At 51.4% G+C, this 25,621-nt stretch overlaps 1 protein-coding gene across 15 annotated transcripts in view; it reads left to right on the top strand.

Moving 5' to 3' along the window:
* The window catches only part of MAP4 (microtubule associated protein 4), a 115,267-nt gene that overhangs the window by 15,585 nt on the left and 74,061 nt on the right, over positions 1 to 25,621 (top strand). For 13 of the 15 annotated variants that reach the window (XM_035319719.1, XM_035319726.1, XM_035319730.1 and 10 more), the window contains exons 2-3: positions 4,922 to 5,178; positions 12,810 to 12,875. In XM_035319719.1, coding sequence (XP_035175610.1) covers positions 4,941 to 5,178; positions 12,810 to 12,875 — 304 coding nt within the window. In that variant the 5' untranslated portion in view covers positions 4,922 to 4,940. Of the gene's footprint in view, positions 1 to 223; positions 312 to 4,921; positions 5,179 to 12,809; positions 12,876 to 16,420; positions 19,450 to 25,621 lie in introns of those variants that run through there. The other 2 variants (XM_035319733.1, XM_035319720.1) reach the window with 2 other exon arrangements.

Genomic DNA, 25,621 nt, shown 5'->3' on the forward strand with positions numbered 1-25,621 from the left:
GAGCATCGTTTCTGGGGGGCAGCGTCCCCTGCACCCGCGTGCCTGCCTTCCCCTTTCGCCATCCTCAGCCGAGATGTGCGGAATCTGGGTCAGACAGCTCATAAATTGGAGCTCAGACCGTGCGTGCCCAGAGGCGTGTACGCCGCAGCGAAAGCAGCTCCAAAATGGAAATACAAAGTTCAGGAAACAAATCCCACTCTTCCCTAGATGGGAAGCTAGAGGCGGCGGCTTATGCAAGCGCTGTTTGTGTCGCTCCTGCCCGCGGAGGGAGGCTGCAGGAGAAGATGTTTCTTGAAAGCTGCTCTGCTGGGGTACTTAGAGGAAAACTTGTGCGTGGAATCGCCGGCCGGATTTCTTTCTAGGACTCGCGAGTCCGACCGCAGACCGCGCAGAGCAGGCAGCCTCCGCCTCCCCCATGGCAGACCTGACGTGAGCTGCCGGGAGCACCCGGAAAGGGGCTGAGAACTGGGAAAATAGCAGGAGCTGTAGGACAGGGGGTCTGTGAGAGGGGTAACTGATGAAAGCAGAGCTGCTCCGGTTCAGCTTCCAGAAGATGGCTTTGGATGGAAAGGAGTAGGTTGCTCGTTGGGCGCACAGACTGAGCACAAAGCAGAACAGATGGGGCAGATACTGGGTGTAACGGACCAGCTGCTCCTGGAACACAAAGAGGCCTGAACGAACCATTTTTGGGAACAACAGTGAGTAAAGGAGTGTAATTGATTTGCCGTGGAGTAATTTGAAGATTTCCTGGAACAGACTGAAGAACGCCTGGCTACCGGAAAGCTCTCTGCTTCGTCTGCCGTGCAGCTGTCCCTGCGGGGCTGCCGGCACCACGGTCTGCTCCTTCCCACACCTCGCCCCTGAGCACGACGCCTGCGTGACCCGGCGTCCCTCGGGGGGTCCTGGCCGTCCTCTGAGGCCCTTCAAGCGATGCAGGCCTTGAGTCGTGCAGGCTGCCGTTACACCATCGCCTGGTGCTCCCTGTGCCGCGTAGCAGCCATCAGGACCGCAGCAGCTGTCTTGCAGATGAAGAATTACCGAATGTTTTTTTAGCTGCTGCCTTCCGAAGCCCCCGTCACCGCTCAGTTTTCCCTTTCATCTCGTAAGTTAGCGTCGCAGTTCTTTGTAGTGGTCGTCTTCTGTGTGCCCGGCTCACGCAGCTGCGTAACGCCCAGTGCCCCGAGGTGTCTTGGTGAATGCCCCTGCACGCCCCCTGTGCACAGCTAACTCTCCTCTATGGAGGAACGTGGTGCAGAAAGCATCCGTCTTCCTCCGCTGCTCAACACGTGCTTACTTCTTCAGTTTTCTTCTGCCCTCGTGCAGAATCTGTGCGGCATCCTTGCTCTCCTTCTGTCTCAGCTCTGAGCCCCGGATAGGACCGGGAGCCGGGGAGTTGGTGCTTCAGCTGCTCTGACACCAGACGTTGCAGGCAGCAGAGAAATTCCTTCTGGGCCAAGTCCAGTGTTGGTTTAGGCGGCCTTTCCTTCTGCCCGGACTGCTGAAAGCTTCCTGTAGCCAGCGCGGTGCTTTGGGCAGGAGGCAGCCCCTTATTTGCTGGGTGCTTTACGTGCCGGAGAGACGGGTTCTCTGTTTGCTGCAAAACACCAACTGGCTGTTAGTAGTTGCACTGATTTTTTGTTGTTGTTGTTTCTGCATTCCTTATTAAGTTAAATGTAGACGAGGAAATGTCCTGCTGCTAAGTCTGCGTTACCCCGTTGTTATTTATTTTTCCCCAGAAACTAGATTGCTTTCGTGTCCCAGTCCTACGCAGGTCTGAAACGGAGACGTTGTCGGTGCTACTTTATGGCAACTACTGGTCGTGGTACCACTTCTTTTTAATCAGGAACAACAACTGCAGGATGCCCATCACACAGCGGCTTTGGATGGGATATTTGGGTGCCAGAGGATGATCTGGGTGGGATCGGCGCTGACTCAGGTTTAGTAGCTCCTGCTGGCTTCCCCAGCGTGTTCCTGTGGCGCCTCCTGCCCTTCCCGGTGCTTTGGAGGAGTTTGCAATGTTAATTGGAGTGCAGTTGTTTAGGCGTAGAGGAACGATGATGGAATATCTCAGTGGAGCAAGACCGAGGTAATTTCTGGGCCACCAAAGCAGTGCTTAGGAGCTTTCTGTGACTGCAAACCGATGGTTACGGCAGCACGCCTCCACGTGCGCTCTGCTGTGGACGCCCGCTCGGTTTGGATCGTGCAGGGGAGGGAATGCTAAATGTTACAGGGCCGCTCCGTAGAGCGGTTGGGCAATGGTTCCCATCGCAGTGGGAGGATGGGAGATGTCTTGCTGCTTGGACAGACCCTAAATTAAGCTGTCAAGAGGAAACGCTGCTAAAAGGCCCCTCCTGTGCTCGAAACCAAAATAGCAGGAACGCTCAATCGGAAGCGAACGCGTGGATGTTGGGGGCTGAGAGCTCGGTTTACTGACTGTAACCTATTGCTGATGAGCCTTTGGGGTGAGGTTAGAAGGAGAGGTTTTCCGAAATGCCACCTCCACGTCATAAACGTGGCTGGGCTGGTGTCGGTGCGGGACCAGACGATGGCACGGCAGCGAGGGCCGTGGCGCACGCGGTCTGAAGCAGCCTGCCCTGCTGTGCCTGTGGTGAAGGGCAGGAGCCGGAGTCCTCTTCTGGAGCCTGCTGTGCTCGTGCAGCCTCTGCTTGCCGGTTCTCCGAGTTGTTGGGTGTTCTGCAGCTATTTCCTCACCTCAGCGTCGATCCTTGCGTTTCCCGGTGGCATCGTGAAGCGGCTGGTTGAAAACGTTGAGTACTGGTTTCATCCCTGAAGAAACTCTCAGAAGAAAAGGCTGAAATGGTCCTGGCGTCGAACTTTCTTTGAGCTGCTGCTCTAAAAGGCGCTGTACCAGCAGGAGGGGTAAGGTGGTACGTCCTAAGCAGTGGGAGCGTGGAGCTCCGTCTGAAAGAGCAAGTCAAGCCTCAATTCTGTTCCGAGACGTTCGGTTTAGTAAAAACCACAGCTGGTCTTGATAGCAATAACCCCTTCCGCTGTGGCCCTGCCCCAAGGGCTGAGAGCTCCAAACCTTTCACCTCCAGGTTTCCAGCAAGCGGTAACTCTTTGGCGCCGTTATCTCAGCCCCCAGAACAGCAGTTGCTGCTTGGAGTCTGATCTGGCTCGAAGCTCGACCTTTCATTGGTGAAGGGAAGAAAGAAGAGGTTTTCACTGGATCGGTTCCCCTACCATGCTTGCCTGCGGTTACGTAGCCGCCGGTATCAGCGTAAAACCGTTGTCTGTGCAGAATGCCAAGCATTGCCTTGCCCAGGCTCGAGCCCGTAGGTACGTTGGTGGCCGTGCGCCGCTGGTGAAGAATTTCCATAGTTCAGGAGTAGGAGCCTTTGTTTTCTGGAACAAGGGCTCTGTGTTCTGCCGTCCCAGCGTGAGGCAGTGACCCTGGAGTGTGGCGTAGCGGCCGCCTGGGTCGGCCCTTCGTTAGCGGCGCACAAACGGCCATTGTGCGTGTGGCTGCGCGGGCGCCGTTCTGCGGGCACACCGCGGCGTCTGCCGGTCCCTGCCGTGGCTCTGTGGTTCCCGTACTGGGAACTGGCCACAGAACGCTGAGCAGCTTGGCCTGAACTCCTCCGTAGCCTTTCATTTAGGTGAAATTGGCGTTGGATCTCTAAACCTTCCTTCCCAAACCTTCCTTCGGGTCCTGTATTGGTTCTGGATGGGGTGCTCCTGCCTCACCTTGCTGGGCTCCTGAAGCAGAGGGCGTCCATCTTTCACTTAGAGCTTCTTGGCGCCGGTTGCGCACCTGAGGAGCGTTGCAGTGCTTGGCAGCATCTCGCTTCGTTCTTCCACGTGTAGACAAAAATTCAAAGCAAGCGGAGCTCCTGCGGTAGGAGCTGTGAGCATGCTGGTTCAGACGCTAGCGGCCCTTCGCTCTTAGCCTTTCGTGACCTGACGCCTTCTGCTGAAGGCAACAATGCAAGAATCGAGCTTTTCATTCTGCTGGTATGCTGCGAGCATGGCGTATGCACGACCAGCCCGCAAGGAAGTTCAGAAACGTGCCCTTGCCAGGCAGAAGCGGTGGGCTTTTCTTTGTACGGCTTCACATCCGCTTCAGCCTCTGTTGGGTCTTTGCTAATAGCTTCATGAGCTGAAAGCTGAAAAAATAATTGTGTATGGGTGCAAATAGTTGTTGATCGGTGTATTTCTTACGCCAGCATGAACGCCTTTGCTGCAAAGCAGTTGAATTGGGTTAGGTACATCCTCTGGTAGTGTGAGGAACTGAGATTGAACACTGAGATATAAATCAGGGAGGAAAAGGTAGGTGGTGAGTCCTCTTCGTGTTCCCAGTTTTTAGCTTTTTACTATATTTTTTTTCTGCGTAAACATCGTTAAAACTTCACCTTCCAGCACAAATCCCAGGGCTGGATTGGGTTGGTGGGTATTAGCAGGGATTGCTGAGGACAGGAACGCCCAGCTGGACGCTATCTACGGGATCAGGAGCATCCCTGAGGTATACATCAGAGATTATGTAAAATCCTCATCTCCACAGGGGAGGCTGGGTGGAGTCCAGCCCAAGAACTAAATTCGCTTGCGTCACTTGTCTTCCTGCTGCCGGGGCGGTGTAATTACCTCGCAGATCTGGGGCAGGGCGCAAATCAATATAAGGTTGTGTTTGTGCTGGCCTGGTATTTTTTTTAAGGTTCTGATAAAACATCACGTGGCAGGTTTTACTGCCCGAACGTGGCACGATTCGGGTGATCTGGCTTGTTTGTTCGCCTCTGTGGTGTGGGGGGGTTGTAAACATCTGGGAGTTTTGAGCTGAAGTGACTGTTAGTTCTTGGGTTAGGTATCGGGAGGCGCACCGTTGTCAGCAAAACTGAGCGTGCTTAAAAGGGCTCTTACTAAAATACGCTTGTTTCTTTGTCTTCTTCCCCAAATCGCTGTGTAGGTCGCAGAGGTGCTGAACCATGGCCGACTTGGATCACAACCTCAGTCTCGCGGACGCTCTGACAGAGCCACCTCCCGAGATCGAGGAAGAAGTGAAAAGGGACTTCATCGCCACTCTGGAAGCAGAGAAGTTTGACGACGTGGTTGGAGAAACAGTAAACAAAACAGACTACGTTCCTCTGCTGGATGATGACGATGCAAAAGCTGGGAGCCAGGAACCAAAAAGCAAAGCCCATGCAGACGGCATTCAGGTGGAACGTAAGTGTCTTGGCGCAGAACAGAAAGCTTCACCGCGCGGCGTCGCGCAGCGCTTCTGCTTACTGTGTTGCTGCTGGGCCCGCTGAAGGAGGACTTCTGTGTGTTGCTGGTTTTAGTCTGAACAGTTTATTTGAAGAGCAAAGAACTGAGATCAAATTTGTCTCTTGTTCTGCTCTGCCTTCTGTTCGGTTCTTCAGCCCGCAAAACAAGCGGTCGTTCCTACTCGGCAGAAGATGCTCTTAGATGAACGCCTGGTGGGCTGCCTGGGGCTTCTCAGAGGAAGCGCTGCCAGAAGGGCGCGAACGCTGCGCTGCTGGTGGTGTATTTCCAGGCCTGTCCCTCTCAAAATGCTAGAACAGGGCGAGGTTTGGTAACGGCCACTCCAGGTGACCGCACATCCAGGGCGTAAAGACCAGTGACCGGCATGAAGATGGAAATGAAGGCGTGAAGATCAGCTGTTGTTGCTGGTGTGGTCTGCAGGTCGGCATCTTCGCAGGGCCCCTGCTGCTGCGAGCTTCAGGCTCGAGCGCTCAGTAGCCAGAGCTGCGGCTGCCCGCTGGCCCAGGGGTCTGCTTGTCCTGAATCCTTGCTGCCGTGTGCGTGCCGCTCCTGTGTACGCAGTGAAATGTGGAGGTGTGTCTGCTGGTTCTCAACACACACTGGCCCAGCTGGTATCTACTGGTGCCAGTAACCTTACCAGACACTACTTAGAAAAAGGAGAGGTTTGGAAAGATACTTCCCATGCTGGATGAGAAGGAGAACAGCGAGATACGAGGGGTCCTCCCCTGTTTATTTCTCAGCAAATTTTCCCCCTCCCCCCGAAACCAGCCACCTTTGATATGTAGTGCTTGGCCTTCTGTTTATTTTTCCCCTTGATCTTTGCTATATTTAAAAAAAAGATTGCTCCTGAAGAGGAAACCTGGTGATTTCTTTCAGAAGAATTCTTTGTGCCTTAATCTTCCTGCTCACTAATGCTGATGTAGTTGGGACGTACAGAGAACTGGAACGATCACCCATCAGAATAAATAAGACCTGCAGGAGTACGGCGCGGGGATTCACACAAAGGGAATTTCTGTTCTGGTTCAAGGCGCTTATGTGCATTGTTTAGAAGCGAGTCAGGTGCCCGGTAGTACAGAAAGCGTAATTTCGAATTTTCCTGTGCTAGCACAGTTCATTAAATTCTAACAAACAATTAGGAAGGAAGGAAGCGGGCAGAGCTTGGAAAACTCACAGCTTTGGTCTATTCAGATGCGTGTTATCGTATTCAATTATAGGAACTCCAACAACAGCTCTTGTGTAGCTCGGCGTTGCAGAAACACGAAGACTTGTTAACGTTTTTGCACGGGCTTCAAGGAATATTGTAAAACAATTCCTTACTCCTTACGTTGCAGATTCTAGGCTATCTCAGCACCAGAGCTTTCCAGTTCCTGTTAAATCGTTGTATTACCAGCTTCCAGTAGAAGTTCCTTAGGTCCCCCCAGATGCGCATCCCTTGCCCAGGACCATCAGGACTCGGCATTTCAAATCACTGCAGACTCCTGAAGCAGGTGTAACGAGGCCTTGGGGTTTGCTCGGCAATTAAAACTCGCTGAGCTAGATTGTGAATTCCTGCCAGTTCCTAGGCAGAACGGAGGCAAAGATTTGAGAGTGCTGACACATCTTTCCTTTGGGCCGGGCGCTGCCTGTGTGCATCTCCTGGCTCTTCCAACCCCCTCGTCCTCCCGGCGCCTGCCCTGGCTGCCGGTGTGCTCCAGCAGGACTCGTTTCTCCTCGCTCAGCGAGGGGGGCTGCAGTGTCTGCATCTGCGTTCCTGGTCTGGAGATTGGTTTCTCCCTTTTTTGGTGTAGCTGGAGAACAATTCTGAGCATTATCTAAATCTCTGGCAAAATCAAAACAAGACCGTAACTAACGGCATTGGAGAGCTTGCTTGGGGGGGATAAGATAACATTTTTCAGCTTGGCCACCTCGTGCGGGGCGGTCGGGGTTTGCCGGGCTCCGCAGTTCATAACGGTGTCAGTTTACTGCAGGTGAGTCTTGGCGTTTGATCCCGTTAGGTCTTAATTTGGCTCCTCTGTTTGTCCCTGAAGCGCTAGGGATCCCTATTTCTTCTGAGAGATTTCTTCCACGTTTATAAAAGATTTTACAAAAAAAAAATAAAATAAAATAAAAATAAAAGGGGAAGCTCGATGTCCGTGTTCTTACAGAGGCTGTAAAACACGTGAGGCGTAGGGTGAGGCTGTGTGGAGGGGAGGCCAACCTCTGCTGCAGCTCCTGGGGGCGCTGGGCGCGAGGCTTCTGCCCCCTGGCTGCCCGGCGCCCTGCTCTCCTGGGGGAGAGGAGCAGCGGTCGTGGATCGGGCTCTTCAGCCCCTGCCTGTTAGTTTATTTATGCTGAAAGGCACAAATGTGGTCCGACAGCACAGCCTCGGCTACTGACGGTGCCTTTCCCCAGTCAGAAGAGGTTTCATCACGTGTCCTGTCGGGCTCAAGCTATTCCATCGCCGCCTGAGGATTTTTTTTTCACTCTTTCCTGAGTGTCCGATGGGCTTAGACCAGTGAACTCCAAGTGCAAAGAGATCAAGAGGTGATGAGCGGTTGGATGGCCAGCTGAATGTGTCCTGGGTAAAGCTTTAATGATAATTAATTTCTAAACTATCATTGGAAAGGGTTTGCTTCTTTCTAGCACCTGGCTGGACGTGATAACTTGGTGAATTCTGGGGTAATCCGCTGTGGTCTTTGCTGAAGGATCACTGTGGGTGCGTGCAGGGCTTTGTGCCGTTTGCAGCTAGCTTTGCTTTTGTCCCCAGGATTTTAGGGGATGCTGCAGAGCTTCGCACCAAAGTCACGGAGCGGTTTCCAGGTGAAGACGAAGGCAGCTCTCCATTGGGCTCGCCTACAGCGAGGGCTGTGCACCTTTGGGTGGGAGTGGGCGCCAGCTGAGAGGCAGAGGCGGTGCTGTAAGTGCTTAGAGCAGGCAGCAGCGCTCCTGTGGGATGTATTTCGGGTGAGGACCCACACTGCGTTTCCGCACGGCTGCATCATGTACCTGGGGACAAAGCTGGGTCTGCGCCGTCGCCGCTCGTGGCCTCGAGCGCGTCGATGCGGACGTGCAGGTCCTGCGCTCTGACGCTCGCCCGGCTCCCTAATCCGGAGGTGACTTTTAGAGGAAAGCAAATCCTGGGCATGGTGCGAGGGCTGGAGGAAGGCCTCTGGATTCGCCACGGGCGGTCATGTTGGGGCTTCTCAAACGCAGCGCTGCCACGAGATGGCTCTGCTGGCACTGCGCCGTGCTGCTGGCCGGACCCGGCTGGGCTGGGCTGGGCTGGGCTGAGCTGGGCTGAGCTGAGCGGAGCGGAGCATCCTCCTGGTGCAGGAAGCTCCTGAGCTGTCCTGCCACCCGCGCCCTGGGACGGTTCCTTCCCACTGCTGGAGGAGCAGGGAGCCTTAGGCATTGTCTTGATAAGCCAAAGTGTTCTTGCCACGTTTTCAATGCTTTCTGAAATCAAGTGGTGCAGCTGAGCTAGCTGGGTTCGCTGACGAGGCAGAATGGTTTGATTTTTTTAGGGCAGTCGTTTTGCACAGCCTCTAGGATCACTGGGGTGATGCTGGTGCTCAGACGCCCTGGCGTCCCCGAAACACAGGACCTAGCGAGCCCTGGTTCCTTTAAATTCAAATTCTCTTCAATTCTGATGGTTAGAAGCTTGAAATTGTGATCGGAGTGCTTACATCCTGTGGGAATGCTGTCAGGCAAGCCGAGCTGTAAGCCTCCCGGTGAGTCCGGGAGATGAGCTTGACGCCTGTTCTGAAGCTGTTTGCAGGCAGAATATTTAAATGTCTGAACTGAAGCAGCCTAAGCCATTTATTTCAGAGTTTCCAGCTAGTTTTGACTGCGTGGTGCCCAGCTGATCAGCACGTTTGTTCCCACCCATGTCTTTTATCCGAGCTCTCTGACAAGCTGCGTCCAACCAAGCCTGCGCACCCAGAGGAGCGAAAGGCTGCTGGACCGCGGAGCCGAAGGGGCCGTGTCCGCGGCCTGGCTGCTGGGCTCTGGGGCCCTTTGGGCCTCCGGTGTCCCCTGGGTGCTGCAGCACGGCTGGTGGGAACGCGCTGAGCCGCGGCTACGTCGCCGTGCGCGCCGTGCCCAGCCGCCCCCGGGGATTAGGGGTTGGATCGGCACTGCCCGTTTGCTTCAGATTATGGGTTTAGCAAATGCTGCCTTAAATTTGTTTATATAAAAACAATCCTTTGATCCACCGGCCAGATGCAAATACCATCTTGTGATTCTGATGAGGATTATGTAGTTACAACATCTTGACATGGTTTTTGGTTTTAAGCAATTTAGAATATGGAGGGGAGGAGCCCTGGCCCGGAGGCTGCCGGGTGCTCTCACACTTGCGCTCGGTTACCTAAAGTGAATCTGACTGCTCCGAAGGAGCTGACCTTCAGAGGCATAAAAACCAAAACCTTCCACTGCTGGGAGTTGTTTTCATGGAAGCGCGCGTTTGGTTTGACCTGGTTTTCTGGAAGCTTGTCTCCCAAAGAAACCAAACGTTAAAGGCAAGCACTTCACCTGCTCATCATCCTGCCAAGGCAGCGCGGAAGCACGTTGCACACGTGTGCTGTGCTCACCTTCAGGAGAGGGCCTCTCCAAATCAAAACGCTCAAGTGGCCAAATTAAAATGAGGTTTGGGGCTCAGCAATGGGTTCCCAAATGAGCAGAAGGATCAAAGTCTTGACTAATATCTTGGTGGCTTTTAGCTTTCGTTTTACACTTGCAGAGCCCTTAGGAGGGGAGGGTGCGTTGTCCTGGCTTCGATAAAAGACAGCTGGCTTGGATCACTTGCTACCTAGGAGATCAGCCTAGATGGAACTCTGCTTCAGATGAGGTGTTTGTGTGAATAGCTGAAATGCGTCGACCCGCCACGAGCACCGCTGGGTGGAAGCAGTTCCCAAGCGCGTACAAGTCGGTCATGCGTGCGTGCTACCAGCCCAGGCTTCAAATGGCCACTTTACAACATGAAGCGAGCATTAACAGCATGCAGCCAGGCTGCATTTGCCGTATCTAGTCATGTTTGCAATCAGAGTCCTAGTTGTAAGGCACAAATAACGGCAGTGACACCGGGAGCAGAGACCTCCCAGCGGCCGGTCGGCTGCGCGAGGCGTCACGTTCGCATTCGGACAGCACGAAGCACGGCGTGACCGTGCCCAGCCTAAACCAGAACTTGCCCTCAAGTTTTCACTCGCAGATTAAGCCCCTGAAGTGTCCGTGGGTGGCGGAGATGGGGCTGCTCCTCACTTCCCCACCACAAAAAGGTGCTTGGCGTGTTTACTCTGACCGAAGACTCGAGCCTCAAGCTGTGGTTGTAGCGGCGCCGCCAGCGCCTCCGTTAAACCAGCGTTACGGCACCCGCTTGAGCAGGGCTCGAGAAAGCTCCCAGCTCCCGCACTTGGGCTGAGCGATGGCTTCTGTGTAACTCCTTGGAGATCCCTTGTAAGACCCCGTTGTTCCCCACGACACCCAGCCTTCCTCTCGGCACTCGCGAAGCTGTTGTGCGAGCCGCCCTGTGACCCTGAGCTCTCCTTGCGTGATCTGATGAGCGAATGCAGGGCCTGGCAGTAGCTTTCCCAGCTCCCGGCTCAGCCTGTTCTGCTGTTGCAGTGAGTACCAGACCTTGTGAAGACTGACAGCAGGAGGAGCTGGAGTGTTTAACTGCTAAGAAACAGGTCCAGGGATTCCTGGAGTATTTTCAGCTCCTTGAAAAGGATGTAGGTGTATGTTTTTCTATAAGCTGTCTGGCAAGTTCATGATGGATTTCTGTAAAACACCAGCATGAGCCACTGAAGTAACTGGAAAGACTTCCCTGTTGCTTCCCCGCGAGCTGGGTGAAGCCCTGCAGTGCTGGGCCTGACGTCCGCTGGTAACGTAGCTTTGTTTTAAAATGGCTTGGGCTCAGGGACGGCAGCATCTCCAGCTGGCTTTTGGAGAGCTTTCAGGTTTCTGTAGCCATTATGCTGGGCAGTGGCTCGCAGTAAGCAGAGCAAACGTCCTGCGGAGCTGAACTGCTGTTAGGGCTTGTGACGCCTGTTAAGATTAACCAATGCTCTACAGGGCCATTCGTGGAGAGATTTCTCCCATTTTTCCAGTTCTGAAACAGCCTAAGTTCACAGAGGTTAAGAGGAGCTTATTGAAGACATTACAGAACATCTTGAGATTTGGTGCTTCTTGCAAGAATTATGATTTATGTACACAGCCTCGTAACGTTCACCTGTCCGGGGGGGGGCTCTGCAGAACCGCTGTGCTGCTGGCAGCCCACGCTAGGACTAATGCTGGCCTAATCCAGCTGCTTCTGTAAGGACCAGTCTGATCTCACACGCTGAAAATAGAATAACTCCTCGAGCAGTTTGCCAAATTGCTCATGGTTACTGATTCTCAGCAGCCCAGGGTAAAGGTTAGGGGAGAATATAGGATTTCACCAGCGTATTTGGATGAACAGGGAAAACTTTGCTTACCAGAACAAGAAGTGTGCTTCTTAAAGAAAATCATGTTAGTACCTGTTAATTAAATTCTGCCCATTGAGCAGATGGCAAAGTCGAGACTAGACCTTGGTTGTTTGATTCTAAGGTGCCTCAGCTCTCACCAGGTCTTGCTGCCACACCGTCCAAGTTCAGTGCGTGGATCCCGGTGCTGCTTGAATTTTTTTGTGTTGGAACAAGATTTGGAACTGAGAATATCCTTGAATGTCCCAGTCCTGTAAAGAGTAAATCTCCCGGTGGTTGCTGTCTTACGTGCCTCTGTGTTGGTTGTCTTCCACCTCAGCCTCCCCCTCTCTGAGTCTCTCCCTGATGTTTGCCTTAGCAGTGTGCTGTCGAAGCTGAAATGGAGGTCTTCAGTCCCCGGTAAAAGGTGGTAGGGGGTGAGGCTGGGGGGTCTGTAGTTCCCCGGAATCTTTTTCTTGCTGTTTTTGAAGATGGGAGTGACGTTTGCTTTCTTCCAGCCTTCAGGAAGCTCTTCCAGTCACCATGAACCTCTCAAAGATAACCCCGAGTGTCCTCTCACTGGTGTTGCCCAGCTCCCTCAGCACTCGTGGGTGCAGCCCATCAGGCCTCCGGACTCCTAAAGAGCACCTGGATGTCTGGAGCCATTGGTCACCTCCGTGCGTGCTCCGTTGGGAGTGAAGTTGCTTTAGGAAGTCTGACATAAGCATCTTTAGAGTAAATCTTGTGCGGAGGCTCACAAGCGTTTGACTGAAAGCAACCTTTTCTTTCCAATAAGTATTTCTTTGCAGCGTAGCAAAATGGACCTGTGCTTTTAGAACAGGATCAAAAATCACAGAACGCCCCTTAAAGGCAATCCGGAGTCCCCTGGCCCTTAGGAAGGCTGTGTGTGAGGTGACGATACAAACAGGCTTCTCGTTACGGTGCCTGGGGTGTCCACCATGGACCAGGGGCTCCGGGACGGAACAGCTCTTCTGGGGTTCGAGGCGCGCAGGCTCAGTGCCACGTGGGTGCCTTCATTTTAGAAAGGAATCTGGGGAGAAATCCTTAGCTGTGTTTGAGAACGCCAGTGCTGCTCTGTTCTTTGGATTAAGATGGGTTTCCTCCAGTACCAACATTGCCTGTCATTTGTTGCAGATACTTCAGCTTCTGGGCCAACGGTTCTAGAAAATGGTGACCATGGAATAGAAGATCACCGCCCAGGTAAGTGCTTGCCACCTGATTGAATCACATCGTTGTCCGTATCTGTCCTTGGAACAGCTGTCACCTCGTTTTGACCAAATGCAGTCGTCTTTAACTAGCATTTCTCCACAGAGGGTTTTAAAATTACCTATTTTGTTTCAAATTCTTCATAAATATGCCATTTGCTTTTGGGTTTGAAATTGCTTATGTGCATAAAGCACTCCACTCTGAAGGCACTGTGTACGTTATCCATGGCCAAGGTGACATCTAGGGCTCGGATACCTTCATGGCTTTCCAGGGAACCCGTAACATTCACACCTGAGCTCTCCCCTGACCCTTATGGCTTCTGTTCCCAGCGAGACTGACGGTGAGGTTCCTTCTGAGTACGTCATCCTCTGATGCACTTTTTTCATTCAGTACATAGCTGCCAGTGAAATTACGCTGCTCTGATCATTCTGCAGCTTCTCTCGTGCTGCTCCATCTCCTTCCACCCTCAACTGCCCCGCTGTAAGTTGCTCACAGTCATTGCTGTAGCAGTGTGCTGCCAAAGCTGAAACGGGTCTTTGGAACAGCATGAGGCCACCTTGTTCTACAAGAAACTTCTTAGGAATTGAGTGGACCAATATTTCAGACTTGTAAGGGACCCAGAAAGTAATTGCTCTTGCTATCAGCACAGCGTATGCTGGAGCTCGTTGTCTTCAGCAGTTACATTTAATGACAAATGCCATTCCCTCCTATGAGAGGCTCTCGCTGTGAATCAGCTTTCCTGTCAAATTCCAACCGAACTCCAGTGGGAGCAGCACTGAACTCCGAGGCTGTATGCATGAGCCACTGAAACTGCCTTATTTCTTGGTGGGAAGGGTGTGGGCTTTGGCAGGCCCTAGACAGAGCTGTCATCCTGGCATCGGTGGGAGCTGTTCTCTCGGTGTCCCTTTCAATGAGCTCCAGCTCAGCTGTAGCAGGCCAGCTCGTCGCCAAGGCTTGCGATGTTCCCAGCACTCGCAGCCTTGCTGGTCCGTAGGTGCAGCCCCGAGACAACAATAATCCAGGAGATCGGGGTGAATTTAACAGGAGTGGGAGAGACGGGGATGAATGAGAAAGGCCTTTTTTTCCCCGTTTTAGTTAGCGTGTTCTTATGGAGGATGGGAATTTAAAATGTGATCTGTGTACTTAATTTGCCATTGTAAATCTGGTCAACAGAAGGCGGTGCATCTTGTAACTTAGTGTAAAACTGAAATTAAGGACTCTTCCGAACCTCCCTCAGGATACTTCCTCTCTATTTAGTACATAATAAAATCGGACTTAGGACACGTCAGGTATGACTACCTAAATGCAATGGTGTTTTTTTTACTCAACTTCAGAATTTGTGTTTAAAAATGGTTGTTATTGTTAATGCTAGCTTTCTGGAGGTTTAATTCTTCATGTGCTAGATGCTAACAACTCTGATCAAAGATACTTCTGTGTGTCTGCAGCCTTTTAATTTATTCATGTTCCATCTTTGTGGGGTGGGGTTTAATTTTTTTCATGTTGAAGACTGTCTAAAAGTGACATCAAAGTGGTGGAAACTGTGTGTCAAAAGAGAAACAGTCACAGGCGTCAAGTTAACGAGGCTTCTCAGAACAGCAGAAGATCTACACAATTACTTCATGGTTTCTTTCTCCCTGCCCTTTTCCATATGGAATAATTAAAAAAATCAGTGCTTATACATTGGAGAGTAAGTGACACATGCTAATTTTAAAGCAGGTAGTAGAGATTTCTTTCAGAGAGTTGAGGAGTTGGTGCTCTGCAGAAACAGGGAAGATGTTCCAGGGCAGGTGACAGACTTCGCTAGGGCCTGCTGCTGCGTTTGGGAGCTGGTGCTGCCTAAATCCTTTTGGCTCTGGCCGTACGCCACCTTCAGGTTTTGGCTGGCTTGCTTGTTTTCAACTGGATCCGTTTCCTGATTTGTCTTTTTGAAGCTGAAGTGATTCTCGTGGGTTGTGCAGCGTGGGCCCGGTGCAGAGGTAGGAAAGGAGTAGCTGAGAGCGGGGCAAGGACGGTGCTCCCAGAACCCAGCGTACTGCTGGAAAAAGCCGTGCTAAGAGCTACAGAGAGCTTTTAAAAGCAGAGCTGTGTTTGGGTTGGATTCTGAAATGCCTTAAGCAAAGGGGAAAGCTGTAGTCAGGCTGTTTGAAAATACATATCGCTCTGGGCTAGGTCTCCCGGAAGCGTTGCTACACTTTTTTCACCTATCAAATAAAACAAGGTGTTGACTTGTTAATGTTTTATTGCATGCAACATAATCTACAGCCATCTGGTGTATGTGCATGCAGAGGCTAGAATTGGGGCTGAGATCTTAGTGCTGCATTGGCAGCCCGTGCTGCCTCCTGTCCGGCTGCCCCGCGCGAAGCCCTGCTAACGTAGAAGGTGGCGTAAATCCAGACCGATTGTAACACAGGGGCAAAACCGGTGTAGGGATGTGTGGAGCTCGGTGTTTGGGAACATAAAGCAGAGGTAGGGAAGCTGCCTTCACGTTGCCTGTGAGTGAGGGCCCCGAGCAGCCTTCGTGTCGTGCTGATGCAGAGGGCCGGAGCCCGGCTCCTGGCAGGGCTGAGCCTGGAGGGGCACTGGGTTGTTTGGGTTGGGGGTGGCTTGCTTTGTTTTGCTTTGCTGAGAATTGGAGAGCTGCAGACCAGGAGCTCGGGCTCGGGCCCTCAGCCTGCCCACAAAGCCTCTATCGGGTTTTTCTTCCTTATAAGGACAAATAGGAGAGCAGGCCTTTGGGGCCAGGCCCGGGGCGGCTGTGGGGAATAGCTGGTGGTCACTGGTTTGGGGAGCATCTGGTGGTCGCTGACAGCACGCAGGTAGTCGGGTCGGGATGACTCTTAACCTTCACCACGCAAAGCAAAACCTACAAAGTGCCTGGTAAAACCACAGCAGGTTTACAGCAAAATACACACAACTTTTGAACAGTGCAATGTTTGCAACTCCTTATTGCAGGATATTTGCCCAGAGTTCTAAGGAATTATATATTTTTTAAAAAAGACAAATTTATGGAAAGAAATCCATCAAGGACAATCAAACGGATTAACGTGATACCTCTCCTTGCTGTTGGAAGATAAGTAACCTGGGGAAGTATTGCTCTTGGGTCCATACTTCCCCTAGATGGACTTTCTCTCCAAGCCAGCCTGCTTGTCTTTCTCTCCTCCGAGATCACATCACAAAAATAGTTTGTAACCGTTTTCAGTGCAAATTGTGCTTACAAGCAAGCAACATCCTGAGCTGCTGCTCTCTTGATAGCAATTTGTCACTAATCTTGATTTATCACAGTTAATTTCTGCATGTGGCACAGTGTCATGCCGTAGCATGGCTAGAGATGTATTTTCAGACACTTGTAAAAGCAAAATATCACGTGTCTCTAATCTGGCTTTTGGCAAATCTCCTGGCTGCACTAGATGAAATATTGCTTGTTGTGCAGTGTGCTACCTGAATGTTCATGTTTACTAATGACTTGCGCTTTTTTGCCCCTTTCCCCATCCCTTTTCCCTCTCCTACTTTTTTTCCTCTCTTCTATTTTCTCCTCCTAGAAGCCTAGACTGTCTCCTAACACTGGGGCTGCCACAGTTACAAGACCAATGTACTTTTCTACCTGCCATTACACTTCTAAAATCTTCAGCATTTTGCAGAGCTCTTGCTTTACATCCTTGGACTTTACGTGTAGAAGAAACCAAAGGGTAGCTGTGCTGTCGGCCGATCAGCCCTTCTCCTCCTCCCTCTGCTCTGCAGTGCTTGTTGAAACCTTCCTTTCTTTGTGTAAGCACAAACGTGCATGATGGTTTTTAACTGCACTATGTCAGCACTCCCACTGTATTTAAATCACAACTACAGCTCCATTTTCCGTTCAACCACCTTTAAATTTAATTTAAATCCTTTTTTTTCATGGATGCTTAATAACAGAAGGTTTGGTATTAAACTTAAAGTTGTGCTTTCATGTGGATGGGTGCACCATGACTGCAGCTCCTCTCCCTTCTCCCCCTGCTCACCACAGCCTAGAATAACGCTACTTGCCTTTACCCCTGCTGCTTTGAAACCTTCTCATGAGGTTTTTATCTTTGGCAATCTTTACATCATCAAAATGAATGTTTCCACTTCATAACATTCATTATGAAGACTTGAAAAATAGGTTAGGAATAACCTTGTTTACTGAGGCCCAAGAGGTTCCTCTTTGGTTTGTGAGGGATGGATTGAAGGATCGCGATCAACTGGGAGTATAAAAGAGAACGACCAGCCCCAGCTTCTTGCCTCTGTAGGCTTGCTTTGTTACTGTGCTGCCTCTCACAAACCTTGGAGGTAAGCCTTTCTTTAACTTCGTGCTTTTAGCTCCATTTTGGTATGACAGCATACTTGGATGAAATTTTACCTGCCATGGAAAAAAAATCTGCCCCTTCCATCTCTGAGGGAAACAAAAGTCCCGTGAACAAGTTGCCAAATCTAGCTTGAAATAGTTACGGAAGTTTCCAGCAACACCAAAAGGAACGTGCCTATTTGAACCTGAAGCAGAATTGCAGGAGGTCAGCCAGCCCCTTGCAACTCCTGTTGTTTCCAAAAGTATTAGTTACTGCCATTAACAGATGAAGTTGAGGGGAAGGGAATAACTGAGAGACTACCTAGTATTTTAAATGAGGCAAGCTCAGACTTTTTTGTAGACCGGTAGACTTTGAGGATAGATAGTGTTGTGCAGTTAAAATTATCAGGTATTGAAAGCGAGTCAGGTACAGGTTTTATTTGAATCAAAATCCAGAGGCAGAACATGATTCTCCAAATTGCCAAAAGCTCTTGTACTGAGAACTTGGCCTAAAAAAGAATGTTTCTCTTTGTGAAGAGAGTGAAGCACGTGAGTGTTCCCAGTTCCCCGCTAGTACCTCACTGCTTTGTGGTGCTGGCCTGCTAATCATTTCCTACAAGAGTATTGCATTGGGAATGAGTGCTGCAGTTACACCACCTCAAGGTTCTCTTTGAAGTTCTAATAGCGACCCAACCAGTCTTTAGGACTTTTTGAGCCCTCACACGCTCCCACCCAGGGCGATAGCGCCCAGAGTTGTGGCAGTGAGTGGCACGTAATCAGCCTGCTAGCGATGGGCGGCAGGGCCCGAGGCTTTTGTCCTCTAATTTGGTGGGAACTTAACTGCTTTACCCACCACCCCACGCCTCCTTAGCAGCTGACAGCCACCACGGAGGCGACATGAGGCCTGCAGCTGCTGGGCCCAGCCCGTGACTGAAGTACGAAAATGGCCACCGCCTGTGGAGTAGAGCCGGAGCGGTGACTGGGCCTCAAGCCACAGTGGCAGAGAGGGTCCTGAGAGTGTCCCCTGCCTTTCTGGTGTTACTGGAGACATGCCGTGTGGCAGCACGAGGCCACCAGCCTCCACCTTTGGCAGGCGGCCGAGGCCTTGCCAGAGCCTCCCTGGTGCAATGCAGTTGTACGTGAAGCAAGGGGGGTGCTTGGCCCTTCCCTCTTGGCATGAAGTGCTTTTCTCCTCCTGTTTTTGGTTCCCATAAAGGGAGATGTATTTTAGAGACCTCCTGTCACTACCTTTTAGCATGGCTGATTCCAGAGCAAGGCAGCATCGCTGCTAGCTTGCCGGCATTTTAGCTTAGTGCCACAAATCATTCTTTCTCACCTTTTGCCTTAAGTGGGCTTAGCCACCAGTGCCCCAGAAACAGAAAGTAAATAATAAATCAGGGGAATTTTCAGACTGAGTAACAGAAGCTTTCAGAGGCTCTTCCCCTGCAGCGCTTCACTGCAGCGGAGCACAGCAATGTTTTAAAGCCCTGCTTAGAGGGAGCTGCTGGCCAGCTGTGCTCACTTTGTGCAGTGATGGCGGTGCTGAGGAGGGCTCAGCACAGAGGGGTCGGGCTTGCGACCATCCACGAACCGTCACCGCGAGGCCTCGAGCAGAGCGAGGACCGCTAATGAACGCGGGGCACCCAGGGTTCAGTCGCTGTCAGCTGCTCATGCTAGCACGAGTCTCTCATTCCATCGCACTGCCACTTTTCCCCCACACCTTTATCCTCGTTCCTTTAAACGTCATTGGGTTTACACTGCGTATAAAGTGCAGACAGAGGAAGAGCTGGTTGGTTGCGTTTTCGTGACGGCCTTCCTTACCACGAGCCCTGTGATGTGACAGCAGTGTTTTTTGGGGCAGAAGGGTGGTGTGGCTGTGCTGGGGCTGCATGCTGTGCGGGAAGGAGGGCGAGGGGAGGTGGGGATGCTGGGGGGTCGGTGCGGCGTGTCGCATCGTTGGTCACCCCCAGAAAATGTACAAGCACCTTGATGAAAACTCAGTGCAGTAAACTAATATGCTAGAGAGCGTGTCTTTGGTCTTGTGTATTTTTTTTCCAGAAAGCTGGGTAGCTACCAAATGTATTACTCTGTTTAATTTTCATGTCATTTTGTCCAGTTTTGGAGGTAATGCCGTATTTTCAGAACATACTATAACTCCTCTGTGCTTGTCTGCTGTCACTTCTGAATTTTTTCTCAGATTCCAATGCTTTGTATGATGTGAAGCTGTGTATCACTGTTGAATAAACCACCGTAATAAACACTTCAAACTAACCTCTCACGAGTGCTGAGAATCTCGTTGGGTTGTGCTGCTTGTTCACAGTTAATACCTGCAGCTCACTGCACGTCCCCGACTGACCACCCTGCTGCTATTCTGGAAGAGGTGATGGCTTAACCTGGAATACCTCGCTGTTGGGATGGGTGCTCGTAAACATGTCCATCAAAGAATCGGTTCAGCTTGCGCATTAGAACTGAAATGCTTTCAGTGAGACGCGTGATTTTGTTGTTTTAAAGGGGGTGCAGGAGTAGAGGGAAGGAAAGTCCCATCTCACAGTGCTCCAGCAATACTGGATGCTCACTTCCATGGGGCACATGCAGGGCACTTAAAATCTGCACGTATAAACTAGCAAATAAATAACATCTAGTGCTTGGGGCACTGCGGTGGATGCACAGCTGGTGGTTTAAGGTACCTGATTTTGCAAGGATTCACACAAAAATGACGTGTCTACGGGAATGGCAATCTACGTTTAACAATCTTTCTGAGTATTCTGGTGAATACAGTGGGAGCTTTTAATGGCCTCCCTAGCAGTCTTTGCTGCCTCACTGGTTTAACTAAACCCTCTCTCCCTGATGAATAAGTTGCTTTCAGAGGAAGTTCTTATTAAAAACAAACAAACAAACAAACACATATATTCCTTGTCTTTAGCATCTTGAAAACAGGACATTTAAAAATGTGCTTTTCTTATTAAAGCTATTTCTCCTCTTTCACCTGCCTGCTTATTTCACGTATGGTATGAGGTTTTATTTATAAAGGCTCTTCAGACGTCCTGGACTTCAGGGAGAGCTCTTCAGGCTTTTCAAAATGGGTCTGGATCCCACCCTGTTTGCTGAAGTAGTTATTTTGTGTTGCTTCAGTCTAAAGAAAGCATGAAGCTGAATAATTCAAAAGGCTCCTTTAGTTCTTCAGACTGGCATGACTAAGAGCTTTTGTGTGCGTCTGCTTGATCTTTTGGGGGTACTTATTTTTAGGACTGAGGAGGAGGAGGGTGAAGGTGGGTGTCTACGGAGCTGGTCAGCAGCCCTGGGGGCGCAGGTGAAGGCTGTTCCTACTCTGTTTGCACTCCGGCTCCTGCCGATGCCAATCCTGTTCACCTTGCTTCTGGAGGGTAAGTGTGCAAAAGGAAAACTGCTCTGCAGTGCAGAGCTGGGGAGGAGCTGGTGCCCGCTCACCTGAGGAGCCCTTGCAGCTTTCTTCACCTGGCAGAGGAGTTCAGAGTAGCACTCGGTGTAATCTCGGCTCATGAGCAGTTCAGAGAGCTGGAAGGAACTTCCCAGCTGTTGAAGCACTTGCAAACACTGTGGTACTTGAGACAGTGGGGTGGATTTTTGCTCAGCACAGAGGTTTATGTGGAACACCTTGTCACTCTGAAGAGCCCCTTCCATGCCCTGGGTCAGGACAAGGCCTGCAAGCTGCCATGCAGGGCGCTGGGGCAGCCACAGGCTCTGGGCTCCCCTCACGCAGTGCTGGAGGACTTTGAGACCAGCAGGCTGCAGACGTGTCGCTTGGATGTGCATCTCATGCATCCAGCTCTCCTGTGTTGTCTGGAGGCCCGCTAGTTTAACGTACCTGACCGATACCAGCTCAAAAGCTGTTCTGGGAGCTGCTTTTACAATAGCTCTTTAAGCATACGTAATGTTCTGCGGCAGCTTAGCTTTAAAATATTGCAGGCCTGTGCTAAAAGAAGTGCGTTTAAGTGCTCTGCGTCCTTGAACCTCTTGCTTATCCCCATCTCAGGGAGTTGCGTAGTCACATTTGGGGTAAACCTGATGTCGATGTACCTTGACTGCCATGAAGGATGATTTCTCAGGCAATTGTTTGTGCTAGCGATTTCCAACATCCTTCCTTCAGTTAAGATGTTGGATATTTTGGTGAATATCCAGTTCAGAATACCGGTTTCGTGTGCACCTTGAAAGAACTGCATGATTTTTTTAATGAATCTTTGATTCCGTGGGAATAGCTCCTTCGAAAAGCCCTGACCTTGGAAGATGAAATAGGGAAAATCTCCTCCTCAGTGTCAAGGAGGAGCCAGCTGCTGCTAACACAAACTCTTTCTGCAGAGGAAAGTTTAGTGTGAGGAAGCTTAAATGTGGTAGCGCACCTCAGACGTTCTTGGGGTTTAGCCATCCTTTTCATGAGACTGGGTATGTCCACTTGTGACCACTGCCACAACGCGGGGCAATCCTCGGTGAGTAAGGTCCACACGTGGAACGTTTTTGCCATAACCATCTGATCTAAATTTTTTCATCTTCTAGATTTCATCATCTGAATGTTGCAAATCTTGCATTTTTTGCAGGGCCTTCCTACCATAAATACTCGATTTAATAAGCAAAACACTTATTTCTATTTTAAATTCAACCAACTTCAAGCTAGCAATAGATTTACTTCCAGGTGTAAGATCAGCTCTCCTCGTCCTGTAAGGGACACCCACGTCTGCACGTCAGGTGAGCGTGGGCATCGCTCTGTTGGCAGTGAGCAGCTGTCGGTCAGCTTGTTCATCGTACCTGTGCGAGGTGTTGGTGGCTCATCCTGAGTACAGAACAATTCCTGAATCTGAGGGCCCCGAAGAGCACCGTGATACGCAGCTGTGTGCATGCATAATCACGACAAAATCCAGGCCGCTCCTGAGGACACGTGAGCGTTTTACCAATTCTGGATGTGCGACGTGCTCGTCGGTCTGGGGTGCGGACGGTTTCTCTGACCATCCAAGCAGAGGAGACTCACCTGTATCGCACTACATACGCTTTGAAAGCCCTCGGGATGAGACGTTTTGCATCCCCTTTCCTTCTGAAGCCGTAGGAAGGCCTAGCAGGTCAGCTCACCTGCCGCGCCTGGCAGTGAGCATCAGGCTGGCGCCTGCCGGCACTCGCTGCCACTCCAGGGTAGGGCTGTACATAAGATAAATCTTCGGCTGGCTGACTCGAGCTGCTGATTAGATTCTGAAGTTGTCTCCGCTGACATAAATCAGTCAGCTTTTTACATATGTTAGCCGACGTGCTCAAGAAGATTTTCTCCCTGTGCTGTAGTCTCGTTTGCCGCTCGTATCAAATCAGCTTAAGCCGTTGTGTAACGAGCTGTTATTCGGAGGAAAGTGGAGCATGTCAGACCATGGTAACTTCTTTACGAAATGCTCGGCACCCCCAGGAGCAAAGGGAACCTGCCCCGGGCAGCCCCTGCGCCTGAGGACCCCAGCGCCTGGCCAAAAGCGCTGCTGTTCTGGGCCGTGGCCGTGCCCATCGGAGCGAAATCAGTGAGATGAGGAAGGGAAGAGGTACGAGTGAGCGGGGCCGTGGGATTTTCAGAAAGCCAGCACGCTCCTCTACCGGCTGTCAGCCCGCGTCCGGAGGGGCTGCCGGTGCAGGGGCAGGAGGTGCTGGGCCTCGCGCGCTGCTGGGGCTGCAGTGGAAGCTCCAGGGAGGACTGCGAGCAGGAGGGGCCCTTTGTGTTTAAAAACACCGCTGCCATGGCATTGTCTCCCTCGCGTGGTATTTTCCTAGCAACCTGCTACTGCTGCTTTTCCCTTCCTGCTTTTAAACTTTGATTCAAAGGGGAACCCTGCATCTTGACTGAACTCGTTGAATGGAAAATAGGAAAGCTTGTAACGAAGGAATGCGTACGTCAGGAAGGCTGTGCAAAGCTCTGTGGTGAGGCCTAAGGAGATCTTTCAGATGGAAATACAAAACCCTTTCGGTTTCGTGGTGTTTAATATTCCTTCTAGCAAGCCTCTGGCAGCTGGATGAAGCGGCGGGGTTTTTCTAAGGCTTGAATTTCCCGAGCAAGGAGCTCTTAAAGTGGTCAAGCTTGGGAAATTATACCTTAAATTCAATATTCAGGTGCGTTTAAACCAACCGACCTATGAAGGTGTGCTTTAGAAAGCACAAGGCAAACAGGCAGATTAATATCTAATAGAACACGTAACCCGTTTTCTGCCTATCCTTAATTTTAAGTTCATCAGCTTTTACACAAGAACAGCTGGATTGCCATTTTTCAGTACTCCTTTTCTTTCTACCCAGCATATTTTCTTATAGATAACCCTGTAAAGATGCAGCTGCAACGTCCAGTTATTTCAGAATGGTATTTTTCAAGCAAGCCTTTGGGGCAGGTCGAAGAGGCCCCGAGGTTCATTGCTGCCAGCAGCTAGGACCACTTGCCCACCCTGCGTTGGCACCCAAAGACAGGTCGTGCTTCCATCCTCTGCTTCTGTTACCCGATTTTCCTTTAGTTTAGTTGTCTCTGCACGTTAAAAAGATGCTTTGTTTCCCTTTTCAACTCCTGGGACAGCATCCTGTTTGGTATGGCTTATCCTGATGGTTTATACCACAACTTTTGCAGCGACCCTCGGGATTCCTGGAACTGATGCGCTGCTCGTGCTCGCAAGGCTTGGCAAAGGAAAGGAAAACAAACCGTGCTGTGAAATACACATCACAATAGAGCTTTGGGGGGTGTCTATACGTTTTATCCTCATCTTTTTGCTAGGTCTGGCTTAATTATTTAGCTTCATAAGAATTTCTCTGTAATACCAGATCAGCCCCGCAGCGCTGCGGCCGCACGTCCCTGGGGGGAGCCCGGGGGGGGTGGGTTGTGCGAAGGGCAGGCTCTCTGGTTTAAAGCTCTCTTCTTTTCCACCTCTTTCTCCTTTTCTAAAACCGTGCTGCCTTCTGGCTTGTACCACCTGGTGTAATCGGGTTTCGTCCTGCCTACAAAAGCCGTGGGAAGCACTACATGCTGGGGTGTCGGAGTGGCTCTGCTGTGGTGGGGGCTCGATGCGGCCCTGGGGGTGAGGAGACGTCCCTCACGTGGGCTCCAGCTGCAGCTCGCTCTGAGGCCACAGCTCTGTAATCTTCTTCCATTTCAGCCCCATCGCTGAAAACAGGGTAAGGCTGATTATATTGTGCATTTTATCTTCTATAACTACACCGCATCTGTTGTTATCGCAGCGTTCTCGTTCCGGCGGTGTCAGCTAGTGCCAGGGGTAACCTTGGGTTAATCTGACCCGTTCTGGAAGGAGACCTTTGATCACAAAGCACACCTGGGCACAGCGAGGCCGAGCCAGAGACCCCTCATGGGCAGCAGCGAGGGCACATCGGCACCCTGAGCACTGGGAATTTGCCCCAGATGCCCAGGGAGCCAGGTGCTTTTCTTTCCTCACTGAACACCACAAAGCTCCTCTTGAGCAGAGTCAGATCTCTGAAGTCTTGTACTAGCAATGCACGGAAACATGAACGATAAACGTGCCCATCAGGAACCGCATTTTTGGCTGCTACCGCGGTGCAGTTCGAGAAGCTAATTGCCAGCTCCACTGCTGGAAGTACGAAGCACAGCTTCAGGGAGGATCCTGCTTCTGAGAGGGAGGCCTGCAGAGGGTGGGAGCAGGGACGTTGCCTGGGGGGAACACAAAGCATTGCCCGAGCTGCCAGGGTTCGGGTTAGGAAAGCTAAAGCCCTCTTCGAATTAAATTTGGCCATATTTAAAGAAGGAAAAAAAAGAAGAACTGGTTAACCACAGGCCAGTCAGCCTCACCTCTATGCCTGGCAAGATCACAGAGCAAATCCTGCGGGAAACTCTGCTAAGGGACTTGGAAAATGAGGAGGGGATTGGTGACAGCCAGCACGGCTTCACCGGGGGGAGATCGTGCCTGAGAAATGCGGTGGCCTTCTGCAACAGGGTTACAGCACCGGTGGGTAGGGGAGAAGCAGCTGGCAGCACCCACCTGGGCTTGTGCAAAGCATTCGGCACCGTCCCCCGTTACATCCGTGTCTCTGAACTGGGGAGACGTGGATGTGATGGCTGGAGCGCTCGGTGGGCGAGGAATTGGCTGGGTGGTGGCACTCAGAGCTGTGGTCAACGCCTCAGCGTCCGGGGGGAGATCAGCAAGGAGTGGCGTTCCTCAGGGGTCGGTACTGGGACTGGTGCTATTTAAACATCTTCATCTGTGACGAGGACGGTGAAATTGAGGCACCCTCAGCAAGTTTGGCGCTGACACCGAGCTGTGTGGCGCGGCTGGCACCCGGGAGGGACGGGATGCCATCCAGAGGGACCTGGGCAGGCTGCGAGGGGGGCCTGTGCCGACCTCGGGGGGTTCAACAGGGCCGAGGGCAAGGTCCTGCAGCTGGGCTGGGGCGATCCCAAGCCCAGATCCTGGCTGGGTGGGGAGCGGGTGGAGAGCAG

This window comes from Oxyura jamaicensis, chromosome 2 (assembly GCF_011077185.1).
Source record: "Oxyura jamaicensis isolate SHBP4307 breed ruddy duck chromosome 2, BPBGC_Ojam_1.0, whole genome shotgun sequence".
NCBI classification, from domain to species: Eukaryota; Metazoa; Chordata; class Aves; order Anseriformes; family Anatidae; genus Oxyura; species Oxyura jamaicensis.